Here is a 22,606-nt window from a genome sequence, read left to right as displayed (position 1 = left end):
GTTTCTGCCTGTGCCCAGTGCAGTGCTCAGCTTGGTGCCAGGACACTGACACAGCTCTGGCCTCAGCAGTGGCAGGGCCATGGATGGGAAAGCTCTGTCTGTGTGAGGAGCAGAAGACTTGGATCTGGGCTTGGCCCTGCATCTAAGTACTTCTAGCTCTTGAGTGAGTCACTTCTCTTCTCTGAGTAATCTGTAATACAAAGGGGTTGGGTCACATAATCTATAAGGGCCATAATCTGAGACTCTAAGATCGTTTTCTAAGAAAATTGTTCACATATAAGGATTACCTCTTAGAAGTGCACAATGCAAAATGGAAGCCTTTTGGGGTTCTGAGTAAAACATACCATTATGACCATGGCCAAGAGCAGGGAGATAGGCGGGTCAGGTCTTCTTGCACATCTCAGAGGATGAGGGTGCTCATACACAATGAGCTGATGCACTTGTTTCTTCCCACATCTCCTGAGCGCAAGGTTAAGTCTCTTTTGTGTGGGGAACAGGTGTTTTTCCTAGAAAGCGATGACCAGCACAATTGCCTGAGTGATCCTGCAGATCATAGTCGATTGACTGAGCACGTTGCCAAGGCTTTTTGCCTTGCTCTCTGTTCCCATCTGAAGCTTCTGAAGGAAGATGGAATGACTAAACTGGGACTACGTGTGACGCTTGACTCAGATCAGGTAAGAAGAGTCTCAGGTAGCCTTTGAAGCTGGCCTTGGGCAGTCTGTATTTTCTGACATGAGGTTTCCTGCATCAACCCAGAGAGCTTAATTCTCTGCACCTTCTGGCTTGACCAGATGTAAGTCACCTGGCCTTCCCTCTATTAGTAATACACCTGCATGTGTTGGTCAGAGTCTGAACCATCTGAACCTTGTCTTCCTCACCTGAATGTCTTCCAAGGACTGTCTGTAGTGTGGGGTAAGGAGGGGAAGTGTGTGTGAGGGACCTGCCAGCCCTGTGTGAACAGTATCAGTGCTACTCTTTGAGAACCCCCCAGTCCCACCCTTCAGGAATCATTCTGCCTCCCTCAGAGAGCAGGTCCTAAGCTGTCCCATGTCCTGTTTTTTCTTAATCCAACTACAGCAGGCTTCTGCTGACTGGGCTCTGCAGCTCCCACTCCTTAAGATTTTTCTTACTGTCAACGTTTCCATGCTGGTTGGTGGCTAAGACTTGAGCTATTTCTCCATTACTTTTCCTGTCAGCTCAGGTCTCCTATGGCCAGGCTTCCTTCCCTGTCTTAACTTTTTTGTATGCTGTTTGTAGTAACAATCCAGTCTTAGAACATGCCCCTCGCCCCAATTCCTTGTTCCATTGTCTCTCTCCTGTGGTTTAGCATTCTCATCTCTCTACATTTCTTTGGATTTTGGATCCTGTGACATATCTCAGTGCTCCTGCTTTGATGCAGAGTTGTGTCATTATCAGGAAAAATGTGAAAGGTTATATATCTGGCTCCATTCCTGACTGGTCATCATCAAGTATATATTTTCTGTTTAAGGTCTTGCCCAATGCCGTAGTAAGCATATCAGGGTAATACAAGTGAGGTTTCATGGTCCTTTCTCGAATGGTACTGATAATCTGGCTGGAGAGAATTACCTCATATAAACAACTAAAGAACAAGCATTTTTCTGCTAAATGTTTGAGCCTTTTGAGGGCAAGGGCCCTGTTACATTCATCTTTGAATCCTTGTATTTGTACATGCTCATAAAATGGTGTGTGGATGGATGGAAGAACAGATGTTCAGTTCCTGCTATGTTAGGGAATTGTCCCTAGTATGTTTCTCATTTTAATTTTCACAACCAAAGTTTCTTGTATTATCTCTGACATTCCATACCTCCCTACACCATGCCTCTCCCCCACTCCCCCCGACCCTTTCCTTTCCTGGGAAACTAGGGTCTTGCCCAAGGTCTCACAGCTACCAAGTGGCAGGGTCAGGATGAATAAAGGACAGGATGATAAATGACAATTAAGGGAAGAAAAGGAGAAATTTGTGTTCACTGCCATGTGTCTAGCCCATGGCCAAGAAGGACATCTCCTTTCCTGCTCAGCCTCTTTGGCCCTGAGCCCCCTGGAGAGAGCTTTGTCCAGTAACCTGTCATTCCCTTCTCTCTGCGGTGTAGGTTGGCTATCAAGCAGGGAGCAATGGCCAGCCCCTTCCCTCGCAGTACATGAACGATCTGGACAGCGCTTTGGTGCCGGTGATCCATGGAGGGGCCTGCCAGCTCAATGAGGGCCCCATCGTCATGGAACTCATCTTTTATATTCTGGAAAACATTGCATAGACAGAGAGGACTTCATTTTTTTTCCTGTTCAGACCTGTTGCAACAGCAGTCATACCCAAATCATTTGCACTTTAGAACTGGAAGATTAAGCTTTTGTTAACACTATTAATGGTGATGGGGGGAGGGAGTGGGGGTTTGGGGGTCATGGGTGGGAAAGGGTGGTTGGGGGGACAGAGGTTCCATAATTCTAAGTCTTCTATGCATCGTCCACCAAGAAGATCTGGGCAGCTTCTGTTACTGCACAGCAGTTATGCTATCCTTGCAGCTAATCTCCTTCTGTTACTATTTAGACAAGAATCCTGCTCCTCTGTTTTAAGACTTACTTACGGTCTTGTGCTCGGAAATGCTCCAATGGGTACAACAATGACCAACGGTGGGTGGGAGGGCAGAGGGGAAATAAAAAATGAAGCATCAGTCTTGCACTCTTTGTACAGAATTGATATACTGATCTTGTCCCAGTTACACCACAGTGACTTCAGGTAGAAGTCACACAGAAATTTTTGTTTTTAGCACATTATTCATTGAAGTGAATCAAAGACCCAACAGACTGTCTCTCGTCTAGCCCAGGAAGGGCAGCTCGGTGTAAACGAGGTCACTTGGACGGCAGAGCTGAGTTCAGGATTGCTGGAGATGTGCCCCAGGGAATGGCGGGTATTGAATAAGGGCTTTCTGGGAAAGCTGACAGGATACACCCAAGACGTTTTTAGTTATAATATACACTAGAGGTATTTTTAAAAACCTCTTCTCTATTTCTCTTACTGAGAAATAATTTAAATTTCCAGGAAAGTTGCAAGTACCAAAAAACCTATGCACGCCTTACCTAGATTCACCCATTTTTCAAGTATTAACATTTTGTCTCATGTGCTTCATCATTGTTTCTCTCTCTCCATAAAAACTGAGGCATTTGAAAGTAAGTCGCATGCATCATCGCCCTTTACCCCTAAATGCTTTAACGCTTATTTCCTAAAAATAAGGATATCCTCTTACCTAACTGCAAGACAGTTCTCGAGTCCATGTAGCATTGACCTGATACTTTAAGCTATCATCTGTCCAATGTCCTTCATAGCATTTTTCCCTCCAGTAAAGCTTCCAGCCTGGGATCAGACATGGCAAGTAGCTGTCCTCTTTCATCGATATTTTTAGTGAATTCCCTCACCCCATTTTTTAAGTAGAAAATGCCTCATTTTGAATTTGGTGTTTCCTGATAATTAGAATCAGTTTATGCATTCTTGGCCAGAAGCCTCCCTAAATGATGCTGTATCCTTTTTAGGGCATCTTATCTGGGGTCACTTGATAGCCATCTGTGCTCTTCATTAATTATGGTAAATTTTGATGACCTGGTCAAGGTCTTGTTCAGTTTTTTCACTGTATATTTTACCCCTTGGAACGAATAACCAATATGTGTAGAGACACTTTCAGATTATGCAGATATCTTGCTCATCACAATTTCCCCTTGGATTTAGTGTCCACTGATGTTTCTTGTCTGAATTGATCTTTTCTATGATGGCTACAAAATGGTTTTCCAATTCTAGCACTGTAACTTAATTTTCATTATGAGCTTAGAGAGTACTTTTTGAATGGTTGTAATTCATTATTTTGGTGCTCAAATGGTCTGATTTGGCCAGAGGAAGCCCTTTTAAGCTAGTTCCTACGTCCTGGTGACATGCTCCTATCATGTTATGGAAAACTTTCTTTTCTGGCCTGACAAGATGCTCCAGGATCATCTTGTGCTTACCCTGGCCCAGCCATGGAGTCAGCCATTTCTCCAAGGAGCCCTGGTTTCTTTTAGTGAGAGTGGTATGAGGAACCAAGATTTGGTTTGCATATATGTGATGCATTCTGATCATTTTCTCTTGCAGTAAAAACTTATTTTGGTCACAGACCAAATGGATGTCATAACCCAGTCTGAAAAACACTGCTGTTAGGCCAACTCCCTCCCTTGTGAGTGGCATCTTCTGAAAGCCCAGGCGAAGCAGGCGTCCCTCTGCAGGAAAAGGACAGTTCCAAGAATCCCCTGGAAGCTAATGCAGGCCTCTGGGACAGTGAGAGGCTACTCCTCAGTGGCCAGAGGTGGGCTTAGCGCTTGGCATGTACAGGCTGTGGAACTGTTGAGGGCAATAGGGCAGCAGCTGTTTTCCAGAGGCCCAAAAGCCTGACCGTTGAAGCGTGGCTAGCTAGGTGTATCCCTCTTCGGGATGGGTGGGGTATCCACATTCTACAACTGCCTCTCCATAGGCTTTGCTGATGGTGGTTACAGAAAACTGTGACTGACCTTCTCATAGACTCAGAGGTACTCGGGGCTTCTGAGGGAAAACAAGAGTACATGCCCATAGAACAACAGCTTGTAAGGACTGAGCCCTGGGACTGCCACCCCCTAAACCCAACAGGAACAGGTATTTGGGGTGTAACATCCAGCTTGGTGTAAATATACCTCGGAAGTTTGGAGTTGGTTCCATTTTCCTATAGAAGTTTGTCTTTCTTCTCACTCAGCTAAATAATCTTGGAACTGTACGTACTTCTGGATCAGTGCAAGCTTTTTAATTCTCCCACTAAGGACAAACTCTGGCCCCTACAGAGTCAGGTCCATTCTCAATTGTGTAAAATGTCCTTTATGTTTAGTAAAATCTTCTTGTGGAATTAGGCATAAAATACCCAAGGCTAGTTTACTTTTTTCCTTCTTTGTTTTTATGCAGCATATATTGTAAGAATTATATATAGCGGAGAGCTGAAACATCACATTTCTAAGTCAGTCAAAATTTTCTAGAATGTAAACGTAAAATATAGAGACTTAGATATGAGATCCTTATAAACTAAAGAGGAATAGAATTGCCATTCTGGTAACTTATTAAATTTTTTTAAATTCTTGAATTCTTACCAAATGCTAGGCAATATAGTTTCCCTTTTTTTTTTTTTTAAGATTTCTTTTCCTTTTTCTCCCCAAATACCCCCAGTACATAGTTTTGTATTTTTAGTTGTAGGTCCTTCTAGTTGTGGGATGCCACCTCAGCATGGCCTGATGAGCAGTGCCATGTCCACGCCTAGGGTTCGAACCAGCAAAACCCTGGGGTGCCAAAGCGGAGCGCGCCAACTCAACCACTGGGCCGCGGGGCCAGCCCCTCATTTATTTTTGTCAGCACCTTCTGAGCACCTACTAGACTCCAGGGCTATGGAAAATGGGACTCTGCCCTGTGTTACATTCCCATCTAGTGTCTTTCCTCATTCAGTGGTTCCTGAATGCAGGTGGGCCCAAAATTTACAACTGAATTTACTTCTATCATAATTAGTCATCTCGGGAATAATTTATACACTTAATGCATTTCAGACAATAATCAAGCAATCCGCTTGTTATATAGAAACATGTGATGTGATGGAGTTGGACCCCCACAAGCTCCCTGGCTCTACCAGTTTCATCCTTTTTTGGGGGGGGGTGCAGTGGGGGGAGGAAGATCAGCCCTGGGCTAACATTTGCTGCCAATCTTCCTCTTTTTGCTGAGGAAGACTGACCATGAGCTAACATCCGTGCCCATCTGCCTCTACTTTATATGTGGGACGCCTGCCACAGCCATGACTTGATGAGCGGTACCATGTCCGCACCTGGGATCCAAACTGGCAGACCCCAGGCCGCCGGAGCAGAATGTGCGAACTTAACCGCTTCGCCCCGGGCTGCCCCTACCAGTTTCATCCTAAAAGGAGCTGCCTTTACTTATGGGGGAAGATCTTTTAGGAGCTGCCCAGAAATATTTGGAAAACAAGCTCTCAAAATTTGGAAGCAACAATGCAGGCTTCAGAATGGTACTATAAGAAAGAAAAATAATGTTAAAGTCACAAAATAGTTTGCCCTTTAATTATAAGCAGGACTTGCTGCTTCTAAGATAAGTTTCTTCCTATTTTATTCAGTTCACTAATTCAGAAGAATGTGTGCCTTGCACCAGATCAAAGAGAGTATTTAAAATTTAAAAATTACCTGGGTGAGGGCTGGGTCCCAGCTGCCCACGCATCCCTAATCTCTGATGTGTGATTGCAGCATCTGGACAAATCTTAGGACAAGATGAGGCTGGGCAGGCTCCTCCCCCTACCATTGACCCCCGTGTGCCTTGACTACAACAGAGGCCTTTTAAGAACCTCAGTCGCCAAGTCCAGTAGGTGGCTTTGTCTTGCTTCCCTCTGCCTGGAGGTGGTTTTCCAAAAAGCAAAGAGCAATGAAGCAGACAAATCTTTGAGCCGTGGAAAACTTCCTATCAAACTGGAATAGGGCATTTCCAGCAGAGGCCTGAGTTTAGGAATTCCTAGGGCTGGCTGGAACATTCAAGGAGAACAGCTGTCCTTCTAGCCCTCTTAGTAAGCACCGGATTGGGTACAAACCCTGAGGGGAAGACTAGGTTGGGTCAGGAAACCTCCTGGCCACCCCTTTGTTCTAGGCCACCTTATGGAGGCTTACGACCCTCCTTTTCATTCTAGATTACTGCTTGACACACAGGTGTGACTGCAATTAAGTGTTTAGTCTCCCACCTGGACAAATTTTGGTAGTTCACTCTGAGAGGTAAGACTGGCCAGAAAGCGCTTGGAAAAAAGTCATTTGCTTGGCATTCCTGCTCTTACCCACTAAAAGCTCTCTCTCAAGGGCAGGAAAGCATGGTCCAGCCCTATCCCAGAAAAAGACACACACGAAAGCTCAACCCTGAGCTGTGCTTATGCAATACGAGAGAAATAAGGAAGCTGAATGTATTTGCTTCACTTAGAGGCTTTAAAAAATGATCTTGAGGAATGCTGTGTTGAACTGAAGTTAATGCTTCAAAAAAGGAGAAAAAAAAAAGATGGGATGTTAAAGTTTATTTCTAAGAAATGTAGAATATTGCTGTTTTTGAATATTAAATCTACTGTAACCACAAATCCCTCCTATGTCTCCATTCAGAATAACAAAGCCAAGGAGAATTTCTTGGGAAAGAACTGGGGGATTTCCCTGGGTGAACCCCTGAAGAGGTGATGCTTCCCCTGCCCTCTCTCAGAAGAGGAAGCCATAGCTGCAGTGCCTGTCAATTAAATGTTACTGCTACTCTGGCTTTTAAAAAGTGACAAGGAGCAGGGCTTTTGTTTAGGACTTTGATGGTTACTCTGTGTGTAGAGTATAAAACCCTTGTAATGACTTAGACCTAGTTTCTTAAATAAAAAGTTACTTAAAATTATTATATATATATAATTTTTTTTCTTCAGTTAACAGTCTTTTAGTCTTAGGTGCATGGACTGAGTCCACGATACAAACTTGCCCTTACTTCCCACCACACGTCCTGAACATAACCTCCCTCCTCCACTGAGAGCTCTGGGAAGCAGGGAGGCTGGGGCAGCAGCCGTGAGGAACCAAGGCACAGGCAGAGCCGGGGTAAACGGGGCTGTATGGGACGGGCTGCCACTGACCAACTGGAGTCACGGAACCCTGCCCCGCCCTAAGCCAGGGGCTTCCCGATCACGCTCGAGTTCTCCCATCCCTCACAGTTACATCTTTTAAAGGCACATCCAGGAATGCTGCACCTGGGGGCTGGGGAAAGCTGCACACAGTTGCTCACAAGGTTACGGGGCTACAAGACTCCATGGCACAGAGCAATGAGGCCTTGCCTTCACTCAGAGGGAGGGGGAGGGGGACTCCTGGATTCCTGCCTGCTTCGGTGGAGGCCAGGGAGGGGTCAGCAACAGGAAAGACAGACCAGGACGGTGGTCAGTAATGCACGTACTTAACAGGTCTTTGGTGCTTGTGTAGCAGCATCTCCCTTAGGTACAAAGGGTTCTGTAGCCAGCAAAGCTGGGAAAAGTATGCTCCTGCACACAATCGCTGGCCTGACTCTGACCATCTGCTGCACAAGGGCACAAAGCATGGGAAGTGAGTGTAAACTGCAGTGAATATCCAAATACAGTTTAGAAAGGACTTCCTAAAGATAGACCTGGGAAGGTTTACTTCCCTCCTCAGGTCTATTGAGGATCATGAGCCCTATCCAACAGTTTTGCCTCTTGATCATCCTCACAGATGAGAAATTCTTAGTCTTGCTCCCCAGATATGAGTACTGGAAGGGGCCTGGGCAGAGAGCAGGGGGCCCAGAGAGCTGCCCACCTCACAGGCCCCTGGGCTCCAGGACCAGCCAGTTCTCAGTGACTATCTGCACGTCCTGGCCACTCAGAGGCTCCCGCAGCCTCACCTTCACCTCCAGCTTGCCCCCAGTGGGCTTCCTTCCATCCAGGACCTGTGAAGACCACAGAAAGGGGAGATGGTAACTGAAGGGGGCAGGGGCTGGGAGCAGGCAGCTCCCTCTGTCACAGGTAAAGAATGAGAAGAGAGAAAACGTCCTGCAGTATCAACACAGAAGTCACATTTCATGACAACACTGCCCTTCTGCTCTTTGGTGCAGGTGGGGATGGTTTTAGGTTAAGTTTTATAAACAAAGTATTATATAAATCCAAATAAGCATCAATGCTCTCACCTAGAAACCTAGAGCTCTGCTCACTCAGTTTCCTCAAGGCAACTCCTGGAAAAAATGCTCTGGCTTCAAGGTACAGCTTGAAAACCACTAAGCCCAAACCCTCACTTCACAATGGCCCAGAGAAAGTGGATGGTAAAGTTATATAGCCACTGTATGGCAAGGCCAGGACTAGAAGCCAGGCCAAGCAAGGGTTCCTTTCCAGCCCCCACACTGCTTCCCTCTTTCTGGGTATGAGGTGGGGCAGCTGGAGTGCAAAGCAATCCTACAGGCTCAAGAAGTGTGACCACTCTCAATGGGACCAATACAGAGCAGGCCCCACTTAAGAACGACTCCCCCCAGCAGGTGGCGGGGTGGGTGGAGGGCAGGCACCCTATAGGGGGAGAAGCCCCAGTCTACAAAGGCATCAACAAAGCTCTGGGCTGAGCTCTGCCCAGGACACACTGTACGAGCTCATGTAACACCTTCTCCTCTCTGGATCTTAGTTTTCTCATCCATCAGGCAAGCTCTTAGAATCCCTGCCTGTGAATTCGATGAGTTCACAGAAGCTTAAGGAGCAGTGTGGGGCTGATTTCCAAACACTAGGTGCGTTCTGGTGGGTCCCTGATCCAGACTTTATCAACTTTATGTCCAGAGTTTGTTCTGCTTCATCACGCTGCCAGACAATTGCCCCAACCATAACTCCACCCCTAAAACCTAGAAATTGCTGTGTGCCAAGTTGACAGCAATGATCACACCCCTCTAATGCACCATCTGGGAACCTGAGTGGCCCAGAGTGTTGTGGAAGGAGTACAGCTACTTCTTGTCTGGGTAGCACTATGACATTTTCTCAGACCCTCTGAATCTCTTCATTTGTGAAATGGGAATAGCACCTACTCTACAGCACACTTGTGGATATTTTTAAATTAACGGGCAAAAAAGCCTACACAAGGGACTGATGTTCAATGACTGTTGGCTCTTCTCTTGCCAAGCCCTCTGGTTCGCCCACCCTACCTCCACAATCTCTCTGATCTCACACTCATTCTCCAGCCGCTCCAGTTTCAGGTGAGCTGTGCCGACCAGCTTGTCACTTCTGAAGAAGGATCTGGGGAGCCAAGAGTTAGAGAGGCTTGAACTGAGCAGGGAAGGCAGGAATGATCCAGCTAAGCCCAGCACAGGAAAAGAGTAGTAGCAGGGGCAGGAGCAGCAGCAATGGAGGCCATTCCTTCCAGCCCAACTAGTCAGTGTGACTGATGGTCGGGGGCCTCACCCTTTGTGGAAGATTTCAAATTTGATTCCTTTGCTTTGAATCACCCTCCTGAAGCCTCGGTGGTTTCGGTTGATGTTTAGTTTGAACAGTTGATCAAATTCTGCAAGAAGGGGAGAAGACAAGAAGGGGCGAAGACAAGAAGGGACTTGGCTCCCAGGGATTTCCTGAGGAAACAGAGGGCTAGAGCTGGCCTCCCATCCTGATCTCTCTGCCCGCAATTCAGAGGGGCTGCCACCAGAGGGACGTAGAGCATGGAGATCCTGGCCTTGGCAGTCCAGCTGGACAGTTCTCATACTTTTAGACACAGATTATACCAAAGGGGGAAGGACTTGGAATTTGGAGTCCGGATTCCTGGATTCAAGTCCCATTCCCACCACCTCCTTGCTATGAGGCCCCAGGCGGGACCCTTTACCTCCCTGAGCCTGTTTCCCCAACTATATTAGAGGAGTGATGATAATACCTGCCTTTATCTCCCAAGTTGAGTAGACCAAGTAAGATAATAGATCTGAAAGCACTCTAGAAACATAAGTGCTGGAGACAGAGAGGAAGGGAGGAGAAAGTGGCCCTCACCTGGTGAGTTTGTGTTCTTTACCACAGCTGTTTTGCTTTTTTGAGCCTGCTCCTAAAGCAGTAAGAAGGAAGAAGTCAGGACAGCTTGAAAAAAAACAGGTATCCAGGGCCAGGAACTCTGGGCTAAGTCTGTGTTGAGGGAAGGGACCCCTGTAGGGAATGGGCCCAAGGGTCTTCAAACCCCTCCCTATAGGAGACCTCCCAGGGATGCAGAGAAATGGAGCACAGGGTCCTGGAATGGAAGACGGGGTTCAGAAGATCCTACCTCTACCTGAACCTCACCGAGTTAGGGTAGTGGAACTCAAACCGCACAAAAGCATCCAAGTCATCAGGGGTCACCCCTATGAAAGAGAAACGGGAGTCAGGATCAGAAGGGTTAGCCAGGAGCCCAGCGCTTGATGTGGAGGGAGAGCCAAAGCTTCCCTATTGGCCTGTGGTGGAGTGTCTGGGCAAGAGCCTCCTGGAGTAGGGTGGCTTTAGGGCTACCTGGAGGTGCTGGGAGGTTCATTCCCCGGACAATGATCAGATGCATTTCTGTGCTGTTGAGTTCTGAGAAGATCCTACAGCCAGGAAGCAAGGAGAAAGAGCAGTGGGGAAAGGTCTCCTCTTCCAGTGACTGCCTGCCAGCTGGGTGGCTGGTAATCAGGAGGGGAGGGGCCCAGGGAGGCAAAGCTTGTCTGGGTTAGCAGCAGCAAAGCTGGTACACAAGACCTTGGGCTCTGACCCCTAGTCCAGAGCTCCTTCCCCAGCCACCCACAGCTCTGAGCTCCTCACAGGCAGGTGTCATGTCCTCTCCCCAACCCTCCACTCCCAGCCCCAGTGCCTAGAGCAGGGCCAAGCCTGGGAAGCCTCACTCAAGGGCCCTAAGTCTCCAGCCTTGGCTCCCAGCCTCTTGCTCCATCCCTGCATGGAGCCATTGTCTCCCTTAGGCTTCGGCACCTCACAGTCTGGAATGTCTTCAACTCAAAGTGGTGGCTGGGAGGGTCGAGGCCCTGGGCCTGGGCCAGCTGCAGGATTTCAAGCTGCTTCCTGCGGTCCTGAGCAAGCTTCTCAAACCTGATAGGGACAGGCACGCACATCAGCATGGCGGGGTTCATTTCTGCTCCCCACCCAACAAGCCCCAGCCCCTCACTTACCGGGTAGTCTCAGTCACATTGCCTTGGTGCATGAACTGCTTAGAGTACAGCAGACACTTCTGAAAATAGGGGTCCAGAGTGACTCCAGAGCCCAGAGCAGGACCTGTCTAGGTTGGCATTCGAGGCCTGACTTCTGAAAGCTACAACTTTCTGTAGCTTCACCCCTCTGCTTCCCCAACAGATACCCCAAGGTCATCGTTTCCAAGTCCAATCACACTTTTCTGCCTAAGTTTTTGCTGTTTCCTCTCTTGAGGATAGCCATTTCCCCAAATTCACTTAGCAAACTCCTATTCTTCCTTCAAAACCTAATAAAAACATCACTTCAGAAGGCCGACTTGCAGGCAGCACTTCAGACAGTTACACACACATACAAAATATACATGTACATATATATTTTGATATATCTGTCTCCCCTAACACTTCTTCCTCCCATCTTCAAAGTACTCTCCCCCCTCTACTCTGTTGTCTGAACTTCATAACCACCCTGAAAGAGGGGCATTAATCATCCTATTTTACAGATGAGAAGAATGTGGCTCAGAGAGGGGAAGTGCCTAGCCCAAGGTCACACAAGCAGTAAGAGGAAGAGCTAGAACTTGAATCCATGCCTCTCTCATCTGAGCCACATGCCTTTCCCCAGAGGAAGGCTGTGGGCACTGAAAGGGGAGGACAGACAAGCAGTCTACCAACCTCATGTTGCTCCAAAAGCATTTTTTGTAGCTGGGCATACACCTCCTCGGCCTTCTGGGAGAGTCGCAGGTCCTCATGATGAATGAGGATGAAATCACCCTCCTCATCCGTCAAGGGTGAAGGCACCTGGCCAGGTCACAAGGCCCCTCAGGGCCCCAAGAGTCAGATTATTCCTCTACTGAGCCTAACAAATGCAGAAATCCAAACTAAATGTTTCTCCAGGTTCTACTAACCTCCAGTGGTGAGAACTCATTGCCTCCCCTTCTATCCCAGGCTGCTGCAATGCTCTGCCTCCCATTGGCCTTGCCTTGTCATCTCTGACCACAGGCAGCCTACCTGGCCTTCCCCTGGCCTCTCTTGGGGCCATGGGGTAGAGAAAGGCATAAGCAAAAGGCTCTTTCTCAGCTGTCACCACATCCTACCCAAGTCCCACCTCCTCCAAGCAGGTGCCTCCTTCATAGCCCTGCCCATCAAGCCTGTCACTCACCTTCTCTGCCGGAGAAGTCCTGCTGCTTAACCAGGTAGGACTCACCTTGGAGAGGTCCACGGGTCGCCCAGCTCGGACCTGGACGATTTGAGCCTCAAGGCACTTGGCCACCCGCATGTGAGCTTTGGCCTGCTCCAAGTCCTGGCCACGCTTGGCCTGCAGGGCAGCCCGCTGGTACTGCAGTTTCCGTGTCTCTAGCACTGCCAGCTGCTCCCGCACTGAAGGGAGAGGGACACTGGTTAGAGCCGTGCATGCCCCTCACCAGAGCCTTCACTCCTCCATCCCTCTTTGCCCAACTCACCAGAGGGACTCAGTGACTCCTTAGAACTCGAGGCCTTGGGCTCAGGCAGGGACCGGGATGAAGGAACCAGAGGCTGTACTGGCTTCTTGGCCACTGGGGCCTGAGCTGGGGACTCATCCTGCAGGTGCCCAAGAGGCTATCACAGGCGATCTGTTCCCCACCCCAGCCATGCCCGCTCCCAGACTTGGGCTGTCTTCCTAACGCTGCACTAACTCACTGTGTGACCTGAGATGAACGGCTTCCCCTCATGGGCCCTAGAGAATCTCAGAGCTACAAGCAGCCTCAAAGCTCTGAACTACCCTTCCCAACAGGAGACGGCAGGGTAAAGGGTTGAACCTGGGCTCTGGAGTCAGAAAGACCTTGGTTTGAATCTAGCTCTGCTAACTCCTAGCTGGGTGCCCTTGGCCAAGTTTTTTGTCTGTAAAACGGAAGAAAGAATACCTCCCTTGCTGGGTTTGTTAGTATGGGCAACAACAGGGTCTGGGTTTGCCTCTCATCTGCTGTCTCCCCCCACCAACCCCGGAGACCTGGGCCCTCAGCCAAACCTCGTTCTCATCCTCGTCTTCCTCTGCTGGGGCTGCATCCTCTGAGGAAGCCAGTTTCTGGGCAGCTGCTAAAGTAGCTGCCACTGCATCCTCCTCAGTGACCGTGGTGGACTCCAGGCCAGGGATGGGGGGGAATCCTGTGGAAGAGAGAGACAGCTGGGAGAGGGGCAGGGGAGCCTCAGGGAAGCACTAAGCTGCTGTGGGCCCTGGCTGTATCTTCTTGGACATGGCTGGGATGGGTGGGTCCCACAAGAGTGGAGGCAGATCCATGAGAAATCATTTCCCCCTCCTCCGTCTTGCTCAGACACCTCCTCCTAAAGCCCCTAGGCCAAGGCCCACCCACCTGGAGGAACAGGCAACTCAGCAAAGTCAACTTTCCGTCCTGCTTGGTGTGCTCGAATGGCATCTTGATATTGCTGCAAGCGAAGGAAGGGAGGGACTTACGGTGGGCAGCAGTCTGCAGCCTCCACACGGGGAGAAACAGGGAGAGGAAGAAGGAGACAGCAGCCCCAGGAGGAAAAAGAGCCCCTGAAGCAGCAAGAGCTCCTGAGAGAGATACAGACGGGATGGGATCTCAAAGACCAGGGCTAGCTGCAGGAGCAGACAGACAGAGCGCCGCCAGCCAGGGGGAGAGGCCCACACAGGGCAGGGGGCTGCGTGGCTGTGGGCCCACCTTAGCAATGCGCTCGTGCATCCGGGCCTTGCGCTCATCCCCACTGCCCCGGGCCTGGAGGCCTGCCTCACGGTACTTGTTCAGCCTCTGTTGCAGTGCATCCAGCACTGTCTGTGGCTCAGTAGGGGCTGTTTGAAAGGAAGAAGGAGATGGCGTCAACTCTGCCTGCTTCTCCCCAGGTCGCCACTCCACAGTCCCACCATCCCATCCTACCTGGGGTTGCTGGGGTGTCAGGGGCCATCAATGGCTGCACTCGCTCCACTGCTGGGGATACAACTGAGGGTGCTGTGGGGGCCTTGGAAGCCTGTGGGAGGAGCTTCAGGTCTGGGGGACCCAGAGCAGAGGTGTCGATGGGGATGTCTGGCCAGCCCCAGCCCTAAAACTCCTCCCCAACCCTCGCCTGAGCAGGCTCCCCCCACCATCCGCATACTGACCCTCAGGTGCTGGGGGCATGGCACTCAGGTCCACAGGCTGCCCCTTCTCCAGAGCCTCCAGGACAGCACCAAATTTCTGCAGTAGAAAGAAAAGCAAGTGTGGGCATAAGCCAGGGAACCCCAAGAGCCTGGGGTGAAAAACGCCCTCTCAGGCTAGTTTCACTCAAGCCCAGTCTAGCTGCATGACCTTGAGGAGGTCACTGTCCGCATCTGTGAAACAAGAGGTTAGACACAGGGCCTGAGCCCGGCGCTGTACCTTCCCCGTCCTCATGAGCTCTCGGGCACGGTCGAGGTCTCCAGCCCGCTTGGCATTCAGGGCAGCTGTTTTGTATTCTCTCTGTCGGGCCAACAACAGGGCCCGGGGGTTGGGGTCTGAGTCAGGTGGGGCAGAAATGCGAGGGCTGCCCAAGAGGCTTGTCTCAGGCTGGGAAGGGTTGTCTGTGGAGAAACAAAAAGCCCACAGAGGGGGCATGAGGCTCAAAGAAGAAGGTGCATGCTTTGTGTTCCCGGCAACCACAGGTCTGGTTGGCCCGAGGACCTCTCAAGGGAGGTGCGACTGATGGCAATGGACAGTGACAGGATGAGAAGGCAGGCCACTGGCTCTGACGTTGGGAACTAGACAGGACTCGAGTGTCTCCAGATACCTGGCTCCACAGTGGGGGGACCTGGGGAGTCTGCCTCAGGGCTCCTGTTGGTTGTTTTCTGGGGGGCCAGAGGCCTCTTGCCCAAGGCCACTGGAGGTGGAATCTCATCCTCATTGATCTTCCTGCCTTTCTTCACAGCAGCCAGCTGAGACTCCAGAGTCTGAGGGAGAAGAGAACCAGAAACCCAGCCAGCCATCTTGGCCTGGTCCCTGCTCGAATACAGACCAGGGGCCCTTTAGCTCCACAAGGCTGATGGGGAGGCCTCTACTCCACCAGCCCAACCTCCTGCTGCCTCACCCACCGCCCTCAGCCCCACTCCTCCTAGCCCTGCTCCCCGGCTGGCCCCAACCCACCTTCAGGCCGCGCTCACAGCGCCTGGCTTTGGCTGCTTCACCGGCCTCCTTGGCACTGGCCGCAGCCTCCCGGTAGTTGTGGATCCGATCCTCCAGCAGAGCCTGCAGCCCCTGAGGCCCTCCAGCCTGTAGATACTTCAGTTCAGGGCCTGGCCACTCCAGGGCCAGCTAGGCCCTTGCTGCTCCCTCCCTGCAAGGAAGCTGCCCCAGAAAATGGAGCTCTTGGATTCAAGGAGAAGGAAGAGCCTAAGAGCCTCAGGGTGGGAGGCAAAGACTCACTGGAGAGGCCAGAGGCCATATCGGAGGCAAACAGAGAGGCCCAGACAATCTGTGGTGGCCAGGAAATGGCTGCGGGGGGTGGGCTGGGAGAACAGAGAGGCCTTTGAAGGCGGCCAGCTACCAAGGAGTTTCTCATGCTCAGTCTCTGCGTGGGGCAGCTGCTAGAGGAGGGCCCTGGAAAGGGTTACTGAGCCTTCTTATGCAAGCCAGGCTACATGCGTGTTAGTACACGGACACGCAGGGCGATCAAAGGCACACAGGGTCCCTCCAGAACCTACCTGAGCTGCTGGGACTGAAGCTGTTAGGAGAGCTGTCTGCACAGGGGGTTCAATGTTTTCCTGTCCCTTCTCCTCCTCAGGGACACCTGGGCTGGCTGTCTCACTGCCATCCAGGGGCCCAGCCTCCTCATCTGCACCCAGGACCTCCTGCAGTTCAGTCTGGGGAGACACAAGTCCCAGATTGGGAGCCTCATGGCCATAGCTATGGTAGGATCTGAGAATAAAGGACCCTCTCCCCCAGCACTATTTCCCAACATCAGTCACTGTGTCTGAAAATCCCCTTTACCAAAACACTTCTTTAATCTGATCAAGGCTGACCTCGAAACAGTGCAGACTCGAAATCTGAGAAGACCCAAGTACAGAGCTCAGACCAGACATCAAAGGAGACCAGTCTCACACTGTACAGTCAGGAAAACGGGTCCAAGAAGGGCAAAGCACTCACTCCACACCAGAGCACACAGAGGCACAAACCCCAGGCCCCCTCCACAGGCCTGACCACAGGGCCCTCACACACCAGCCTGGCAGACGCACCAGCAAGTCTGCGTCCTCCTCCAGCCCTTCCTCCTCCTCCTCCTCCTCCACATCCCGCATACAGTCCGCCGCCAGCTTCTCGATGTGGGCCATAGGCAGGGGAGCTGGGGGAAGAGGGTCACAGAGGGTCAGGGCAACTCAGAGAAGGTCCACGAGGTGGAAAAGAGGGTCTTCAACCCACTGTACTTGTACGTTTCTCCACCCAGGTAGAAATCCTTCCCTTCCACAGCCAAACTCACACCTGGGAAACGCCTGCTCTTCCTTTATGACCCAGCTCAAAAGACCCTCAGCAGGGAAACCTGCCTGGCCTTCCACAGGCAGCAAGCTCCTCCCTTCTCGGTACTGTTGCTGCAGTGGCTATTCATACACAGATTCACACGTTCGGCTTAGCCACACCTTTCACATGTGTAAACATTTTTAACGGCCATTTCAGATTCACAATAATTCTGCAAGATAGGTAATATTATCTCCATTTTATATATGAGTAAACTAAGAACTACCAATGTTAGTGTTCCTAACATTGCAAACCTAGTAAGTGGCAGAGCCAAGATTCAAACCCAGACTCGTCTAACCGCAAAGCAGGTTTGGAATGAGAGAGAAGGGAGGGCCATGGTTTTCCCCGACCAATGAGACCCTCAGCTCAGGGGCACAAGGGATGGCGGGTGGTTCTCTTTGAGGGTTCCTGGTGAGAAGAGAGGAAGATTTAGACCCCCTGACCCTTCCAGGCTGGGGAGGGAGATTCCACTTATTACTTGACAATTTCTGTGCACTTTTTATGTGCCCAATTCAGCCTTTGCTGAGCCCCGACTCTATATCAGGCCCTGGCTAGAGCAAAGGATAGGGACCGGAGTCAGTCTGAGAATCAGACTGCTGACTGTCCACAATAGGGAGGGGTCAGTCCAGGGAAGGAGTGAGCTCCCCCTCACACAGGTGTGTGAGCAGGGCAAGACGGCCTCTTGGTGGGAGTGCTGCAGAAGACACATGGCTATCAGAAGGACGAGGTGATCTGCCCGGTTCCTCCCAGCTGTGAGGAGAGGACCCTCTCCACCACCTGCCTGAGCCCATCTGGTCCCAGCGCTGAGCCCAGCCCAGTGCTGCAAACTCACCCTGCTCCTTGGGTGCTGGCTTCCTGCCTGTGGTCCCTGCTTCCCCAGTGAGGGCCAGCAGCTCAGCCTCCAGGTCTCCATCATCCTCCGTCTCCTCCATCCCCAGCAGCATGTCCTCTGGGCTCAACTCCACAAAGAGCCCCAGCTGAGAGCAGAGAAGCTTTCTTAGGCCCCACACAATGAGACAGAGGGTGGAGCCCAGCCCCAGAGCCAGTCTCCTACGGTCAGTGGTCAGTGGCTCCTTCACCATCTGTGAGGCCCAATGTGTGGGAAGGGAAACTGAGGCCTGCAACATTACCCCTTGGGACACTTACCTCCCTGGTGACTCTACAAACAACCCAGTAACACTATACTGCCTAACAGCACTATAGCAAAACTAACAGCACTAGGAGCCAATTTAGCTCTCTGCATGATCATCTTAGTTAATTCTCAGAATCCTGAGAGGTAGGTCCTATTTGTTTTTTTAATTGTGGTAAAACACACATAACATGAAACTTATCACCTTAACCTTTTTTTTTTTTTGAGGAAGATTAGCCCTGAGCTAACTGCTGCCAATCCTCCTTTTTTGCTGAGGAAGACTGGCCCTGAGCTAACATCCATGCCCATCTTCCTCTACACGTGGGACGCCTACCACAGCACGGCTTGCCAAGCGGTGCCAGGTCCGCACCCAGGATCTGAACCAGCGAACCTCAGGCCGCGGAAGTGGAACATACGCACTTAACCGCTGTGCCACCAGGCCAGCCCCTCATCTTAACCAATTTTAAGTGTAGAGTTCAGTGGCATTAAGTACATTCACACCCTTGTGCAACCATCACCACCATCCATCCACAGAACCCTGTTCATCTTGCAAAACCGAAACTCTGCACCCATTAAACAACTCCCCACTCTCCCCTCTCCCTAGCACCTGGTCACCACCATTTTACTTTCTGTCCCTACGAATCTGACTGCTCTTAAACTAAGGTGGGTCCTATTTTTATCTCCATGTTCAGATGAAACTGAGACAGCCTTTTAAGTAGCAAAGCTAGAATTTAAAATAAAGTCTTGTGACTTGACTGTCTGCCCTATAGCCTACCACATCCCTTACCTGCCTCTTTTAAGACAATAAAAATGGACTAAGAAATCTCAGGACTTGGGCCCAGAAGAAATAAAGGGAGCAGATTAGAGGAGAGAGCCCCTCAGGTTCCCACTTGGGCCGCAGCCCTCTGTCCCTAGGGAGCAAAGCTCTCCCAGTGGCCTTAGCCCTCAAGCCCTGGCATCTTTGGCTGGCAAGCAAAGTCATGGCCCTAAATGAGGAACCCATCAGAACACCCTAAACTTTGGTGTTTCCTGAACCCTCTGTATCACTGACATGCAGGTGGCAATGACAGAAAGAGGCCTGGGTTGAAACACAGGAGAGTTCAGGCCTCATTTCCCACAAGTGTGCGGCAAGAGCTAGTCAGAGGGACTCTAAGGGCTCTGCCCACTCCAGGAGGCACTGCTCGAAGTCTCCGGACTAATGGGGAAACCACACAGGTGACCCAGTCTGCCCAAGCTGTCTAGGGACCTCCCACCCTCAGACTGGCCCAGAGGTGAAGGAGGCTATATCCATACCTGCTTGGCAACTGCCACACCCTGGCCACCAGCCTGAGCGCCCTTCCGAGGTCTTGGCCCTGGCATCTTGGCAGCCAAGATACCTGATGGGGAGCGGAAGAGATTCAGCCTGGAGCAGCCTACAGCCCCGCCCCCGACACTGCTACCTGTGGGCAGGCGGCTAGTAAAGTCCCAACTCAGAGAAAGAAGGCAACCCTAACACCAAAGAAGGAGATGCTAACGCTGGAATCAGGGCACCGAAGCAGGCAACACGGGAGATGGAGGGATGGCGACCACCTGCTAAAGGGTTGAAGTGGGGAGTTTGGACACACCATAAAAAGTTACTGCACTGATTGACAAATCTGGATTGAACCCAAGAGGTGTGAGTGTGGAGGGGCCTCGGAAGGCAGACTGGGGGCGGGCACAAGGCTGGGTAGAATTCAGAAAGGCTCTAGAGCTGTGCTGTCAAATACGGTAGCCGTATGTGGCTATTTACTTTCAAAGTAAAATTAATTAAAATTAAATTTCCAGTTCCTCAACTAGTGGCTACCGTTGGCCAGCACAAACACTGAACACTTCCATCACCGCAGAAAGTTCCACCGGACAGGTCTACTCCGGAGGAAGCAGGCTCAGCGTTCTGCTTCCCCGGACCTCACGGCACTCGGAGGCCCTGCAGGGCGTCAGGCCCCGGGGGAGCAGGACGCACCCGCCTCGGCCCCAGCCCTCAAAGGACATCCTCACGGGGGAGGGGGCCTCAGCAGCCGGCAGAAACCCACGGGGCTGCTCCAGGGGCGGCCCTTTATCCAGCGCCGAGAGAAAAAGGTTCTCGGAGAAGGCGATGCCTGTGCTGAGTCACGAAGCAGCTGGGGGCAGCGAGAGGAATAGGATTCCAGAGGGGACCACCTGAGAACGGCGCTGGGGCGAAGACCTGGGACTCCCGGGGCACAAAGTGTGAGACACGAAACGGCACAAGGGAAGCTGAAACTGCGAGCAAGGGGCAAAAGAGAAAACCTCCAAGCCTCAGGGAGTTGGGGCAACTCTGAGGGCAACGGACGTGACGGGGTCGGGTCAGCGACTCAGAAACGTCCCTCCGGAGGGGAGGCCGGCAGCCGCCTCGGGAGGGAGCATTTGCGACGGTCCCGGCGAAGGGGCGAGCGGGGTAGGCGGGGCGGCGCCGGGGACGGAGTCCGGGGTTAGGGGTAAAGCCACCGGGGCTCCCAGGCTACTGGACGTGGCGCACAGGAGGGGCGCGCAGGGTGACTCCAGGCGTCAGGTTTCGGTGACTTGGGTGAGTGGCAGGCCGTCACCTGAGCGGGGACACGGAGGGAGCGGGCTCTGGGAAAAGACGAGGTCAGACACGCCACATCTGCGGCTCCGGGGACACCGGGCTGGGGCATCGGTGCTGGACCCGGGCCTGGACTCAGGAGAGGTGGGCGGCGGAGCGCGCAGAGGTGGCGAAGCCGGGGGACCCCACTCCCGCGCGGCGGGACGCGCTGCCCTGCCCCAGCCGACTCCATCTCCCTCGCCGTCCCCACATCTCCCCACGCTGGGGGGCGGGTACGCTGCATACCTCGCGGCGGATCCGAAACCAACCCAGGCCTTCTCCCGCCCGGCGCCGCCCAGGGCTCCCGCACCCCAGGGCCGCGGCGTCGGGCGTCACAGGAAGCGCCCCCGCGGGAGCCGGCTAGCGCCCTAACACGTGACTCCACCGCCCGTCCGGCGCGCAACACGCATGCCCAAAGCGAAGCGGGCGTGGCGCTCCAACAGGTGACTCCAAGGGTGGGCGTTCTCAGCGCGCAGGCGCCGTTCGGCAGGTAGCGCGAAGCTCGCCGAGACGGTCGTTCGGCGGTTCCGCGGGTGTTCCGCGGCTCGCGCAAACGCAGTAGGCGGGCCTCTGCTCTTAAGCGTTCGCTTCTCTCAGTTCGAGGCTCCCGGGCGCACGCTCGCCCGGCCTAGCTCCCGTCACGCCCTCGCCCCGCCCCTCTCGGCGTGGGGGCGGAGCTGGCGCAGGCTCCGCCCTGGAGGAGGGGCGTCTCCACCTTTCGCCCTCCCCGTAAGCGTGCTGTTTACCGGGAGTCTCCAGGGCAGTGGGCGGGGCGTCACCATCGTTTTCGTAAACACTCAAGACCTGAATGTCCTTTTTCCCGTCAGAAGGCGGTTTGAATACTTAAGATAGGACAGTCGAGGGTGTGACAGCGAGCTCTCACCGCTCTCCGCCGCAGGGCCGTGAGCGGGGCGGGCGTGGAAGAGAACCCCACCTGCCGCAAGCCTGGCAGCCCCCTTACTCCTCCTGCCTCCTACACTCCTAGATTCTCATTATGTTTTGTATTCAGCGGTTTCAAAGATCTGCCAGTTTCCTGGGACAAAGAGCTTTTCCATCTCCTTATTGCTTTGCGGTGATTTCCCAAAGAGACCGACTTTACCATTTTAAAAATTGAAGTTTCACTCTTAATATTTTTTCTCATTAAAATTTTTTTTAATTTTATAATATTTAAGATATACACAAAGATATAGAATATTTCACATTTGCCAGAATGCAAGCTCCACAAAGGCAGTTTTGTTTGTCCTCTAGGTTATCTCCAGTGTCTAGAGCAGTGCATGGTACACAGTGGGCACTTAATAAATAGTTCCTATTTCTAGTGTAAATTAACATAAATACATGGCCACCTACCACAAGTTTAAGAAAAAAACAGTACAATACAGTTGAAGCCATCTGTACACTTCTTATGCTGCAACCCTTTCCCAAAGAGATACCCACTATCCTGAATTTGGTGTTTATTACTCCTGAGCATTTCTTTCTATTTCTATTTATGTATATATCCTTAAGCAATCCATAGTATTTTTTTGCAAACTTTAACATTATACTATTGGTATCACTGCATGTATTCCTCAACTTTTTCTACTCAATCCTATTTATATGCTTCACCCACATTTGTTACATATTCTCCCAGAACTCTTTTATATAGACACAAGTAATTGTGTGCATATATTTACATATATGATATGTTACCATTAAATAAATAGCAG

At 51.5% G+C, this 22,606-nt stretch overlaps 2 protein-coding genes across 5 annotated transcripts in view; one reads left to right on the top strand and one right to left on the bottom strand.

Annotated features, from left to right (window-relative positions):
• Positions 1 to 2,333, top strand: part of ZFYVE9 (zinc finger FYVE-type containing 9) — a 191,783-nt gene extending 189,450 nt beyond the window's left edge. For all 3 annotated transcript variants that reach the window (XM_070509926.1, XM_070509924.1, XM_070509925.1), the window contains 2 exons: positions 498 to 674; positions 2,112 to 2,333. In XM_070509926.1, the coding sequence (XP_070366027.1) occupies positions 498 to 674; positions 2,112 to 2,273 (339 nt within the window). In that variant the 3' untranslated portion in view covers positions 2,274 to 2,333. The remainder of the gene's footprint in view (positions 1 to 497; positions 675 to 2,111) is intronic.
• Positions 2,334 to 7,083: 4,750 nt separating this feature from the next.
• Positions 7,084 to 21,570, bottom strand: CC2D1B (coiled-coil and C2 domain containing 1B). Of its 2 annotated transcripts, XM_014844284.3 has the most exons (24): positions 21,150 to 21,570; positions 19,601 to 19,683; positions 18,011 to 18,155; positions 16,905 to 17,008; positions 16,374 to 16,532; positions 15,817 to 15,942; positions 15,464 to 15,623; positions 15,076 to 15,257; positions 14,820 to 14,895; positions 14,599 to 14,709; positions 14,386 to 14,513; positions 14,056 to 14,128; positions 13,713 to 13,849; positions 13,168 to 13,285; positions 12,912 to 13,084; positions 12,380 to 12,505; positions 11,693 to 11,751; positions 11,496 to 11,612; positions 11,043 to 11,116; positions 10,839 to 10,897; positions 10,557 to 10,608; positions 9,987 to 10,086; positions 9,731 to 9,821; positions 7,084 to 8,503 (listed from the first exon to the last, which is right to left on the bottom strand). In XM_014844284.3, the coding sequence occupies exons 2-24, from the start codon at positions 19,664 to 19,666 to the stop codon at positions 8,375 to 8,377; spliced, it is 2,565 nt and encodes an 854-aa protein (XP_014699770.3). In that variant the 5' UTR covers positions 19,667 to 19,683; positions 21,150 to 21,570; the 3' UTR covers positions 7,084 to 8,374. The 2 variants fall into 2 exon arrangements, with proteins under 2 accessions (XP_014699770.3, XP_070366029.1); XM_070509928.1 differs by lacking the exons at positions 18,011 to 18,155; positions 19,601 to 19,683; positions 21,150 to 21,570 and adding an exon at positions 17,208 to 17,333.
• Positions 21,571 to 22,606: the final 1,036 nt, after the last annotated feature.

This window comes from Equus asinus, chromosome 5 (assembly GCF_041296235.1).
Source record: "Equus asinus isolate D_3611 breed Donkey chromosome 5, EquAss-T2T_v2, whole genome shotgun sequence".
Classification (NCBI taxonomy): Eukaryota; Metazoa; Chordata; class Mammalia; order Perissodactyla; family Equidae; genus Equus; species Equus asinus.
This window is presented reverse-complemented; position numbering and strand designations above follow the sequence as displayed.

What these genes read in the sequence shown, in the direction of transcription:
- CC2D1B (XM_014844284.3), bottom strand. Translation starts at nt 19,666, where the DNA reads ATGCCAGGGCCAAGACCTCGGAAGGGCGCTCAGGCTGGTGGCCAGGGT. An exon ending in GCCAGCACCCAAGGAGCAGG is followed by an intron (nt 17,009 to 18,010) that starts GTGAGTTTGCAG and finishes CTCTTCCCCCAG; the next exon opens with CTCCCCTGCCTATGGCCCAC. An exon ending in TCCCCCCACTGTGGAGCCAG is followed by an intron (nt 15,258 to 15,463) that starts GTATCTGGAGAC and finishes GTTTCTCCACAG; the next exon opens with ACAACCCTTCCCAGCCTGAG.